General features: G+C 41.6%; 1 protein-coding gene across 1 annotated transcript in view; it reads right to left on the bottom strand.

The window, feature by feature from the left end:
- MCTP2 (multiple C2 and transmembrane domain containing 2) overlaps positions 1-14,083 on the bottom strand; it is a 299,372-nt gene that overhangs the window by 136,281 nt on the left and 149,008 nt on the right. Inside the window, 2 exon segments of the mRNA XM_032623883.1 lie at positions 3,215-3,345; positions 5,624-5,788. Coding sequence (XP_032479774.1) covers positions 3,215-3,345; positions 5,624-5,788 — 296 coding nt within the window.

Raw genomic sequence — 14,083 nt, 5'->3', positions numbered from 1 at the left:
CTGAACCATCACCAAGCCAGCAACCCACCAATGCCAACGTGATTTCTCTTCACATAACTGACCACTACTCCAGCTTTCTGTCCACAGCTACAAAACCCAGTATTGTTCAGGCTAATTGACACTGCTCGGATCTCCAGTCAACAAATGTCCTTCCCACCATGTCCTGGAAGACAGTCACTGCTCACTTCTACCAAAAAATATAAAAAATGTCTCTCCTGTTTTGAAGAAACAAAAATATGCTGAATTTTAACTAGTGTTTCAGTTACTTAAATGACACAATTTTAGTTGCAAATGTTGTGGGGATCTATAGTTACCATCCAGAAAAAAATCTCAAAATTAATAGGAATAATAATAGCCACCAACAAGAGACATTGCTGCCAATTGCCATGATGGCCTGCAAATTGGTGGAAAACGCCATTACACAAACAGAAAACAACAAAGTCACTGCCCAAGGTCACGCAGCTAGCAAACACCGTGGTTACCAGCCAGCCCACGAAGTACAACTCAAAGGCTGGTATTCCTTCCCTCATATCAAACTGCCCGGCAGAGGACTTTCTTAGGCCATGCAGAACTTTAAATTACTAGCATCAAGGTGTTATCCAAACACAAAATATGAGACAGGTCTGAGGACAGTTATGACTCATTCAACATTGTCAAAGACCCTTCTCATGCAAAAAGTTATTTCCCAACAGTTGGGAGATAAAATAACTGAGGCTTAGAATTACAACAAAGAACAGGAAAACAATAAGTGAACATTTTCAAATAAGAAGGAACAGTAAGTAACAGGTCTGTGATACACATATGCCAGCACAATCTCTCTTTTAACTCTGACAAGAAGTATGTATTTTAGGGTAGGTCTCACCCCACCTGGAAGTTCACTCAGGGTAATGCTGTGTAGCCAACTCCCAAGAGATACTTTTGTTATCTTTTGTACCTTAGGGGAGGAAAAAGGAAAAGGATACCAAAAAAAAAAAAAAAAAAAAATCCTTTAAAATCCATGAAAAGGAAGGACAGAATGACCACTGGGGCAGGTATACATCTAAGTTACAAACAGGAAATAGCTCAAATAATAAATGACAAAACATGACATAAGAGGGACATCTCCAATTATTCTTTGTGTCTGTAAAGAAACTTAACACCCATTTGGAAAAGCGTTTCCTATTATGTGAAAGAAACATAACAGCACAATGACATGCAGAATGAAAGGCCATTATTTTCTGCACCTACTAAAATAACACGCTGGCCATCCATCACTGGGGGCCCAAATTCCCACCATTCAGATAACGCTTTGGGACACAGAGTTCTTTGCATTTGTGCATTTACGTGACTTGTTCCTGCTCTGCTGGCTAGCACAAAGTTTCTGACCCTCCTACCATGGGTGTTGGCAGGGCACTGGGGTGTCACGGTGGTGACCAGGGTGGGAGACACTGGCAAGACTCTGAGGTGTCTCAGTTACCCCATGGGGGAGAGGGTTGGGGGCAGACTAGTAAGGCATCTGACAGGCAAAATCTGTCAAATGCTTGACCACAGGAAGACCTCTCTCCTGGGTTGGAGAGTGTGACATGACCTAGTTTGGTACCCCAAAACACAAACCTGGCCCTGGAGATCTCCAAGGAAGCATGGCTACTACCTGCTAGAGCAGCACAGAGCTGGGGACGAGAGGGCTGTGCAAAGCAATGTAACCAGGGCCACGACACGTGGAGGGAAAAGCACCCATGTCTCAGTCAGCAGTGCTGCTCTCCTAGCAGGTGTTTGGACATGTGTGGATGAGCTGTCAGTGTATGTGTGTGTGTGTCTTCCACAGGATAATTGGGGAATGTAGCTGGCATCAGGTGGGTGAGGGCCAGGTTTATTAGGCACCTGGAACATGCCCGGCCGTCCCATGAGACAAGGTGCCTCTGCTGAGAAGCATGGGAGGAATGTTCCATGGCCTCCAAACTCCCACCTGTCTATCTCAGGAGGAGCCACTGAGGTGGGACAGGGTAACGGCAGCAAAAAGAGCCGACGTTCCGTGCACCAGGCTCTGCTAAGTGTTTTACACAGAGAAAGCACTGCATCAGGTATCGGGTTAGCTGGGGCTCATCTCATTTCTGCCCCTAGATTCCTTGCTGACGGAAAAACATGACTTCTCTGGGCCTCTGGACTTCTTCATCTATAAAATGAAGGGGTTCTACTGGATGAGTGTTTTCAATCTTTCATTTTCAGCAGGAAACTCTTCCCTCGAATGGAGCTCTACCAACGTAGAGCACAGGTAAAAGTGGAGATGCTCTGGTTTCAGGAGAACCCCGTTCTCCAAGGGTGACCCCAAGGCATCTCCCTGAACCCAGGGTTCCAGAGAACTTGGTTTGAAAAAGCCCACAAACAGCCGTTGAGAGTCCTTTAAATGCTTATACTTAGGACTGGTGGACAAATTGTATGCATATGGGCTGAACAAAAGGCAGTGGTTTGGTGGGAAAAACTTGGTCTTTGAAAACACAGAATCCTGACTCTCGCACTCGCTGCTCTGAAGTCTACAGCGAAGATGTATGCAAACCTCTTGCACTCCATTTCCTCATCTGTAAATCAAAAATAATACCGCGAACTTGCAGGGCTATCAGAAAGATCAGAGATGTACGCTTCCACCAGCATCTCCTTCATGCTCAAACTGGAGCAGTCACAGTGCAGGCACAATTGCATTTAACTATATTCTTACTACAATCCTATAAGGAAGCAACAGTACTTACACTATTTTTTATTATGTACGAGTGAGCCCCTCAATTAAGTTGGGAAGGTCCAAAGTAAAGAAAGAAAACAAATCTGGCCTCAATAGATTTCATTATGATTTGCCGCAAAGTTCATTGAGGACACTGAAAACTTTCCATCAATTTGGGACACCTAGCTTCACAGTGTTACTAAATTATGTGGTATTTCACTAAGTAGCAAAACCCAAATCATAGGGTGCATTGGACACTTATATCAACATTTCCCAAAGAGTCTGAGATGGTACATTATCTTTCTTTAGAGACTTCCTGGCACATACAATTTTCTTCTGTTGTAATCAATACTAAATTAAAAAAATGAAAAAACTTTCTCCAGGTTAGGGCCCAGCTAACTTATGGCTCCTTGGGGTGGGGATATGAAGTTTTATTCTAAGCTCAAACAGATAAAGATATTCCCTCAGATCAGCCTCAAGGCAGACACATCTCCCGCCGTTTAAAAAGCAGAGCAGACTCACGTGCCCAGACGTTCCTCGTGCTTTTTGCTGTCCTTTCCCCACACTTCAATGTCCAAAATGCCCATCCTGTCAGAGAAGTAGTGAAAGTCAAACTGTTCCTGCCACTGCGGATTTGCACTCTTACACAGTGTCTAGAAAACATGCAGTTATATTATTTATTTTCTTAAAATGGCATTCATTGCTACAGCAACTACACATTCATTTCATTTCTAAACAGCAGGAGATCATAATTATGGTTATGATTGCTCTTATAAAGTTAAACTTTTCTTTTTGGAAACGAAAGGGACTTCAAGGTTTCGGGAATTGGCAAAACATCATACTCGTTTAGCTGACTCCCCAGACTCACTAATGTATCCACCAAATTTGGAGAAACACTGTTATCCCAAAAGAAACCATAAATTTTATATATATATATAAAACACATACTTTTGATATATATATATATTTATTATATAATATTTTTACACACATACAATAATGACTATTGAGATATGCTCTCTATATAATATATCTCAATAGACATTTTACAGTTGTTCTCTCTTATGAAAGATACTAATTGGTTAATCAAATGGAAGTAACATTTTTACTGGCACATCCATTCAGTGCTGGCTTAAGAACTATATGAATTAACACTCTGGGGTCTTAATTAACATCTGTCAGATGCATTACATGAGAAACCCGTAACCTGTAGGCCGCTGCCTATGTTTAAATCCAAGTTTACTGAATCCCGTCACCAGAATGAGAGGAAGACTATGAAATTCCACTGCAGCCAAACCTAAAAATTAACAAGCATGGTCTGAAAACTCCACAAGCGTTCCTGTGTTCTCCGAGAGTGATTTCAAATTGCTTGTGTGTTTGATTCATTGGCAGGACTTTCATTTTTGTTTCAATTACACAGAGATTCAATTTGTGAATAAAAAGTGAGCAAAAACGCAGGCCACTAAGTATCAGGACCTCAGGGCCAACTATTAAATCCTGGGGCCAAGTATCCCCGTGTGAGAAAACAGGGACTGCTCAGACCTCAGCTACAGCCAACATCACGTAACGTCATTTACGCTGTTTTTCATCATCATTGGGCCTAAATATATCAGATCACGGCATTTTGAAACCATGAAGAAAAAAAAAAAAAACTATTAGACCACAAATTAAGTGCAATATTCCCCAAGGGGGAACGTAGCAGATACTGGACTAATTCTACACTTGCCCTTAGTCTAAAAGAGTACGTGTGCTTAGTGATGAATAATTTTTCTATAAATCCTTACCCTGACCCTGGATCGTTAAAGGAATCTTGGTGGAGAGCTGTGGTCATCCTGGATATACTCACTGTGAGGTACAGCCTAAAACTGCCTGGTTAAAATAATTATCTGTATATTTCTGCTGTAGCTTGTCTTCAATTTTTTGCATTTCTTATAATAAACGATTCTTCAATATGAGCTTCAGTTATCTACTCCTCGTGGAGTAAATGACATTTCATATTTGATTCTGCACTGAAAATTGTACAGCAGAGAAAACCTCTTGCCCCCCTAAATCATTTTCTAACCAGTCTGCTTCAGTTAAGTCCTCTACACCCGAAAGCCCAAACTGCAAATATCCTCAGGCCTATTTTCAAAATCTTCCACTGATGTTTTTCTTCCTATGTGGCTTTTGGCAAATGACTTAACTTTCAAGTACCCTAGTTCCCTCAATCCATAAAACATAGGAAATATTTCTGTCTGACAGTTATGTAAAACTAATTAATTACCATGGTTTGGAGACTAGTGTTTTTGAAATAAAAACCACACCAAATTACTGAGATTAAAAATTAAATGGAAGTTGGATCAGCAGAATAAGATGACTGATTTTTAAAGACGGCTAAGAAAGGCCATTACCTTCGGTCAAAACAAATCACTTTTAATACTTTTTAGACAGTTTAAAAAAATCACAGCAAAAAAAACCCCAGCAGCACTAGACATCTATTTTTAGTGTTCACACCAACAAGTTAGAGAAAGCCCGGAGTACATAATTTTGAAAACATGTTTAGTTAACTCAAATATTTTAATCCAACTATAACATATTATACCACTTTATTTTTATACGATTTTGAAAGCATTTAGTAATCCTTTTCCCTCATTCTCTGAAACATAGTTTGCTTATTTTCAAAACAAAAATAAGCCATGCATTCAAATCTATTATTTAAGAAGCTTTCTCTAGCTTTAGTTTAGTATATTAAAATAGATTATACTAGGCAATCAAATATCCATATTAATAGACTGCACCTATACAATTATTTTGTTTTCTGGGTTGCTCCTAATACAGTTAGGAGGGTTAAAAATAAATTCTGTTCTTGCGAAGTTTAGAGTGGGAAAATATTTTTTTCCATTGTTTTAATCTTAAAGATATTGTTCTCCTTAAGGAACTGACAGAACTTACCTTACTTTTATACCTCTGATCTCCTAGTTTTAACTGGACAAACATCTCTGTCATGCTTCCTCCTGAGACATTCTTTCCTTCCAACAAAGTTATACTTATAATCCCGTTCCAGAGTTGGTTCTTTTTCAAGAACTCTGAGAGCCGGAGGTTGCGTATCAAAGAGGACTAAAGCAAAAAATAAAGATAACATATAAACTTGCTGATAATTCTTGAGTGTGACTTTGGTGATCAGAGGAATTCCAGCTTTCAATATTTGATTAGAAATAGCACTCCCTGCCTGGTAAAAGTGTTAATATTCTTCACTGGCTTTGCAAACCTGCAATCACAGTTATGTGACTTCCTTCTCAAGCATTGGACTTGAAACATATAGCAAAGCATGAATTCGAACAACACTTGCATTTGGCACTGGCCTGTACTCCCACCTAGATGTGCTTTTTGGTAGGAATCCTTCAGCTGGGCCTTTGCTATTTTAACAGTAGGAAGGGAAGAAAGGCATTCTGGGAAATAGAGATATAAGAACCAGGCATTGCTTTTCAGGGAAACAAAATACCTCTGGGCATTTAGAAATTATGGTTTTGAATTTATCCTTCACACTTGAATCTGTCCCCACTTCCCTTTATTCCTTGGGCTATGACTAAAAAGCCTAACACCACTGTGAGATTCAAAACTCCAGATATAGCCTGTAATCGGCTAGCCAGCCAAATGAGCTTTGCAGAGGGAAGGCTGCGTAAAGAACACAGCCCCATGGCTGGGACCCAGTAGGGGTTCAGTAACTTGTTACCTTATTTTTGTTTCCTTTTCTACATTGTATTACTCACACACACCTTAAACAGAATATAGAAAAAGGCAAATATCCCCTATTATTAAATTATAAAGAGGCCAAGCACACTTTATTTTTAATTTCCATTATGTAAATTTTCGAACACACACAAAGATAGAACAACAAACCTCCATGTGCTTATTTATCAGATTCGACATTTTGTCAACCTTATTTCACCTATCCCTTCACTATATTTTTTTCTGCCTGAAATATTTGAAAGCAAAATCCTTGTTTGTTTTTACATAAGAACCATGCTATGATCACACTCAACGCAAGTAACCATGATTCCTTTAATACTGTTAAATGCCCTGAAGGTCTCAACAGTGTCTTTTTATGGTTAGTTAGTTTGTTTGAGTGGGGATCCCCGACATGATCTGCAGGCTGCATTGAGTTCAGGCTGCGGAGTTCATTCACGTTCTCCGTTCAGTAAGTGAAATGGCACAGAGTGTGGACGGCTTGATTTGAGGGAGAAACAAATGGGCTGAAGAAGGTAGATGGTGTCGAGTATCATAGTAAAGCAATGAATTTCTAACACTATATATTCATTCCTGTCATCTGCTCACTCTATCTTCGAGATCATTTAGGCATCAATTTGCTCGGCTTGATGACCAGTTAGTCACAATCTATCACAACAAACAGTATGTCAGTGCCATGTTAATTACATGCCAGCTTACCTCATCCAACACAGGTCACTCCACCACCCTTAATAAATGATGCAATAATGCCAAGTGTTTGGATCATTTTATGATTTCCTTAAACAAAATACTTTTAAGGAAATCTGTACTCCCAACTTCATATCTGTGTTGCTTTTCTCTTGAAATTGGAATTCACACAAATGCACATACACACACACACACACACACACACACACACAAACACACACATACACACAGGGGTTTGGAGGTGCTGAAACAGAGCAGGAAAGGGAGATGGGAAAATAAGTAATTTTTTAAAAAAAGAAAAAAACCCTCTCCTCTGGAAAACATGAACAATTCTTTCTCTAACTTCTATTTGCAGTTGGGTTGTGGACAGAATATATTCAATAATGAAGGTGTATGAAATAAAGTTAAGTAATTTTATATTTGCTAAAAACAATGAACACCATCACAATATATAGACAGATACATATATAAATATGTATATAATCTATATGTGTGCATACAGATGCAGATACACTTAATACATTCTCTAGCTTAGTAAGCACACGGGCTGAAATTTTCTATCTTTAAAAAGAAAATGAGATTTTGATTCATATATCCTGCTGCACTTTCCGTTTTTATGTTTTTTTTCTTCTTAAAGTTCGACTTGCCAACCAACAAGCTGAAGCATGACCTGTCCCATGGCTATGCTTCAAAGTTCCGACAGATATATTCCTCCCTAAACACTGCAACTATTTCAAAATCCTTTTTATAAAGAAGGGAGTAATGTCCACAAGGGATCAAAGGGCATCCTACAGTCTGGCAATTGCCTAAGAAAAATGGCAGTGCTTCCATGAAATATGCCCTAAAATAATTTTGCGGCTTGGTATGTCCTAATTTCAAATTGGATGTTTATCTTGGAAAGGCTTCTAACTTGTCCATAAAACAGCCCCGCTTAGCTCTATGAGCTCTGTGAAAATGGAATCCAAAGCTGGTTATTAAGGGGGCCCAGAGATAGGTTCCATATGGCGGAACAGCATGGGAGGGCAAGGCAAAGGCCTACATCAGGCCCGGCTTGGCTGGAGCTCCTGATCTATCCACGGACACTCGTTGCGTTACACTCTAACATCTGGATTATTGCTTGCAATGTCCCTGGGAAATATCCACTTTCCATCAAAGCTTTTATCTATCTCAGTCGGACTTTGAACATTTTAGTATTTAACACAGTCATGTTTGATGTGATGGACTTGCTCTTTGCTGTCCAAGATTTTTTTTTCTTACTAAAAGCGGGGTAGGAAAAGAGAAGTATTTATTGCACAGTTCACAGATAGAAAAGGACACAGGACCATTATTCTACTTATTTCACCCTAAGTATTTCTGCAAAGCCCACTATAAGGTTATGTCCAAAAAAAGTTTCATTTGCGAGCGATGCAGTCTAGGATATGAGTATGAGCTTTAAAGACGTTTCTTAACTACTTTCGCATTTCTCTTCCACCCTTGAGACTTGTGATGAGGCTTAAGAGCAGGGTCTGTGGTCGTGGGCGGCATCCGGGCCATCCCATGTGTGCTCTGATGCAGATCTGGGCTATCCAAATCTTTTGTGCTTGTCAAAAGCTCCCTTTCTCCCCACCATAAATTGACTCCTCCGCACTCACTCTGTTAGCTCAATAGCTCAGGTTTTCATGACCGTGCCCGAGCCCTATATGTGAAATTTGTCATCTTAATGCAGCTTGGAATGTGAAAGGAGAGAAGGAAATGACCCATCAAAAGGAGAAACCCACCCCACCTGAGCTGAAACAAACACCAGGAGATAGAGCAAAGCTTCTGGGTCCCGACCCTAATTTCTCAGCAGACATAATGGATAAAATATAGTACATCAGGGTTTTGTTATTTTTCTCCTTCCTCCCAGAGGATCAGAACCTTTTACTATTTCTACGTGGATTCATTCATAGGCTCTCTTCCTTGGCCCTCACCCCACCAAATCCACACCCAGAAAAAGTGACTTTCTTTTGAAACATGCAACTTAGTTATGACTAGTGAAAACAAGGTGTGATATTTAACCTTGAAACATATTAGCTTTTGTAAAAATGAAACAGATTCCAAAACATTAATATGCTTCCAGGTCACGAAAATTTCACAGGAAGGAAGGGAAGAAAGGGAGAAAGACTGAAAGTATAGGCTGTGGAGCGTCTGCTCACTTCCAACAGGTGCAGAATTCTCAGGAGTTTTTGACCTAGGAATAGACTCTCAAAACAGTGAATAGATTTTCCTTCCTGGAACATAAAAAACAGATTGCAGCTTGGCCACATGCATTATTTGAGGATTTTGGCCAAGTGGCATGCTGTGAAGACAGCAATGTGGACTCCAGTACCCTGATTCCCGGTGTGGCTACAAAGGAAACCCTGGGATAGTGGACCTGTCAGCTCAATGCCTCCTGTCCGTCCCAAGCCAGGGAGAATAGCAGAGAGGTCAGAAGTAAAGAAGGAGGGCACAGAGTCCAGAAGCTGGGGCCATAGCCTGCAGTTATCAAAAGCAATGTTATATTCAGTGATGCCACTGTCCATAACTAACTATGCTGACCAATACCACGGGGTAACAATTCAAAGCACTCCCTTGGGTGACAAAAAAAACACCAAAACATTAAAAAAAAATTAAAATTAAAAATAGGGGCGGGACTTCCCTGGAGGTCCAGTGGTTGAGGCTCCGTGCTCCCAATGCAGGGGCCCCGGGTTTGATCCCCGGGCAGGGAACTAGATCCCACATGCATGCCGCAACTGAGAGTCTGCATGCTGCAACTAAGACCTGGTGCAGCAAAATAAATTAATAAATAAATATTTTTAAAAAAAATAGGGGCATTGAGAAAATGTTTTTACAAGGTTTTGGTACTAGGCCTACCTTACTGGTGCCAATTACTGTATGGGTACCTTTTAGATCATCTCAGTGATGGAGATTTAAAAGTATGTGTTCCGATGTTGCCAATCCATCTTATTTTGACTCTCATTAATTATTTTTCCTGAGTCATTGTGAGAAAGTAGGGAGTCAAGGAGACAAATGCATGAAAAAAAAGAAAGGAACTAACTTTGTAAGCAAAATGAGGAGTAAAGCGGGCTTCCCTGGTGGCGCAGTGGTTGAGAGTCTGCCTGCCAATGCAGGGGACACGGGTTCAAGCCCTGGTCTGGGAAGATCCCACGTGCCACGGAGCAGCTGGGCCCGTGAGCTACAAATACTGAGCTCTGCGCATCTGGAGCCTGTGCTCCGCAGCAAGAGAGGCCGCGACAGTGAGAGGCCCACGCACCGCGATGAAGAGTGACCCCCGCTTGCCACAACTAGAGAAAGCCCTCGCACAGAAACGAAGACCCAACACAGCCAAAAATAAATAAATGAATAAATAAATTTAAAAAAAAAAAAAAAAAAAAATGAGGAGTAAAGCAAGATTCCAACTATGTTGGAAATGCTTAGAAAAACTAAGGGAGAACATTCAGTCTATAAAAGGTTTCCCTGAAATATTCCAAGTTTTTTCAACATGTAAAACTACTTCTCATTGTCAACAGCTTTTATAGCATGACATGAGAAGATCCATACGTTCATGCAACAGGTTTCCAGAAAGCTGCTACTCGACAGCTCCTTATATCATCTGAAGAGAACCCTGTAGGCATAAATTCTCCTAGAACTACACAAACATCTTTGCATAGGATATAAAGGAAGCCTTTTAAATTTCCCACAGGGGAATGGACATGAAAGATGAGATTTATATTTATAGATGAAAACTATTTCACAGTCCCAAGGATATGAATAATCTGTGTGCACAAAGACATTAGCTATAAAAGGATTATATTAATTTTTTTTAATTAAAAGGGAATATCTTCACTCCATGTTTGAACTTAAAAATAAAAATTAGACTAAGAGAAGATTTCTAAACATTGATAAAGTCCATAAATACCCAATGATTCTCAGGGTTCTGGACTGAGGGGGGAAAAAATGAAGGCCACGTGATTCAACAAGGTTTTCCTTTTTGCCCTGACCTCCAGAAAGCTCAGTATTAAATGCTGGGCTCATATACGATAATATTCATCAACTAGTATCTCTTGATTCACATGTGTCATCCTGCGGGCCTTCATGTCTGTGTTCCGTATTTCTATGTCTCTCCTTCACTTAAAATAGGTCAAGGGCACCCCTACACGAGACTGGGACTAGGGTGAGGCAAGTGAGGCATTTGGGGTGAAACATTTAAGGAGGTGCTCACTTCTCAGGCTTCTGCAAGGGCAGGGTTGGCCCCTGAGCCCGAGTGCCTTCTCATGTTTTACACCCCAGGCACCTCACCTGTCTCACCCTAATCCCAGCCAAACCTAAGATTTAGCAGTGCTCCCCACTGCTCTACAAGGCCTGCCCCTCTTACATCCCTGGCTTTGCCTCCTACTTTCCCTAGCATCCCACGCCATACCCTAACCCTCACCAGTGGCTCTCAAACATCACTAAGCTTCCGAATCACCTGGAAGCCTTGCTAAAAGATGGCTGGGCCCCGTTTCCAGAGTTTCTGATCTCAGAGGCCTGAAATGGAGGCCCAACATCCACATTTCAGAAAATGTCCAGGTGACGCTGATGGTGTTGGCCCAGGGGCTCCCCTTTGGAACTGATAACAAAGAATTCGGAGCACTTGCCATGCACCACATTATTTTGTAAATGTCCTGTCTCAATTCACTTCCTCCTGCTTCTCATCTGGTAAGATTCACTCCAGCTTTCTCGGTCCCCAGCCTTCAATCCACCCCACCCACCTATAAAGCCAAGATAAGGGCCTAGTCTCTGAATACCCCCACCTCCTCACTCTCACCTCTCCTAATCCCTCATCAGTTATGATGGCCAACTGTTGTCTCCAAATTCTCAGGGCAGTGTTCCTGACAATATAGTATGTGCTCAGTAGTGAGAGGCTTTTTTTTTTTTGGCCAAAACTGAACCTAATGTCACTGAGAGGAGAGATCTGATGCAAAGTTTAGGAAGGAAGTGGCTCTGTTCTTCTGGGCTGGAGACACACAAGGTTTGAGAGTTCTAACAGATCCAAGGTCTTACCTGAGCATGACTGAAACCCACAGAAATGAGGAAAGCCTCTAGAAACCATTCTGCTCAGGATAATGCGGACCTAGACTTCAAAACAAGGCAGTAGAAGCATCGGGGTTAAGAAATTTAGACGTGTGCCCATGCAGTGTCACTTCTAGATAGATAGGCAGGCATGTAGGTAGGTAGAAAAAGAGATAGGCATACAGACAGACAGACAAATAAATTAGGTAGATATATAGATGAGATAGATAGGTATATGGATGTATAGGGCTGTTTGGGGTATACCATTCTCCAATCCTTCAAATTTAACCAAGAAAACAAAAAAGTAAAAGGTATTACTAAGGGTGGGCATTTGAGTTAGGAATGTCTCAAAATGAAAAGGAACCAACCAAACAAAAAGCATTCTATTAATTGGGAAAGTGGTCCAGGCACAATACTTTCAGTTTAGTTCTACAAATGGACCACACTTCTTGCAAGGGGTTTTGCTTGTGCTACTTTCTGGGCTTATAGCGAAAGAAGGGACATGGGTTCACCTAGAGAAAGGTACAGTGACAGAGGGCATTTACCAGTAAGGTGGGAAGAGTGGCATCTCTTCCAGTTTGAGCAGCTTCTTCTCAACCCAAAACTATAGGACAGATAAAACAAGTACCCAAACTTCCTCCTGGTTCTTACCTGGGCTCTGGTCACAAAGCACGTCATGATATGTAGTTGGAGAGATAGGTAGATGATAGATAGATAGATAGATAGATAGATAGATAGGCAGACAGACAGACAGAAAGAGCTTCCCTCCAAGTTCTCTGACTGTCCTCTTTCAATTTAAGTTCCTCCACATTAAACTAGCTCCTACAGGAGCTAAATATGCTAAAACCACACTTCTAAAGCCACCGGAGTCCCAGCCCTGCAAAGTGCTTCAACCTGCAATGAGGTCTTCAGTGAACTTGGCCCACGTGTTAGAAGCAAAATTGACATGGTCAACCTGTATCACTGAATCAAAGGCAAAAGCACAACCACAATAATTGGCTGAGACTTCCCAGACTTCACTCATTTGGCCAGACAGCTAACCCACAGACACAGCCACCCCCGGGGCAGCAGCCTATGGGAGGGGTCACAACTGACAAGGATGCCACGTCGCCCCCTGGGTGACCCAACCAGCATCCCATCACAGGGGGCTGCTGGGTGATGAGGCTGAGAATGGCACACTTCAAAAAGCCCAAGTGGACAAACCAGCAGAGAAAGGAGCCGCTGGCCCATGCAACAGACAGCTCTCCGGGTTCAAGACCAACCTCAGCAAAACACTGCTACTACTAACGCCACCTTTCTGAGACTGCCTACCTGTTCTGAGTCCTAGATGTCAGAGAGCTAGAAACAGAGGGGCAGACAGAGCCCAAGGGAAAAAGAGAAAGTGGAAAAGGGGAAAGAAGACAAGGGAGGACATAACCTAGATTCAGGCAGAACCCTCACCATGTAATTCATGACTCTTACCAAGTCATGACACTGAAATAAAGTATCCAAAAAAGCTGGAAGCAAGAGCGTAGCCCCTATATTTTGTAAGGGAATACAACGGGAAAAGAGAACCATTCCAGGTACTACGAACAGAGGGAATATAATGCGGAGAACAGGTGATGGAAAAGCTGAGACGCCAAATAGAGTACATGGAGAAAAGTTAAGGTCAGTGACAGGAGGAAGCAGCCGGCACTCTTAGGCTGGAGTGAGGGCGGGGCAGGCAGACTTTCTGTAAAGTTCCAGGTAGTAAGAATTAGGGTCTGCCCCAAGTACTCAACTCTGCCACGTCAGCCAGAGGCAGTGCATACACAAATGAGTGCAGCTGCGTTCCGATCAAACTTTATTTGCAGAAGCAGACACAGGGCTGAATTTTGCACTCAGGCTGAAGTTCAATGACCCCTGGGCTAGAGAGAGAAAAAGAGTGAATGCTAGGATCAGGGTACAGAA

The sequence above is a fragment of the Phocoena sinus genome, chromosome 2, assembly GCF_008692025.1.
Source record: "Phocoena sinus isolate mPhoSin1 chromosome 2, mPhoSin1.pri, whole genome shotgun sequence".
Taxonomy (NCBI): domain Eukaryota; kingdom Metazoa; phylum Chordata; class Mammalia; order Artiodactyla; family Phocoenidae; genus Phocoena; species Phocoena sinus.
Note: the sequence above shows the minus strand (reverse complement) of the source record. Positions and strands in the feature narration are given on the sequence as shown.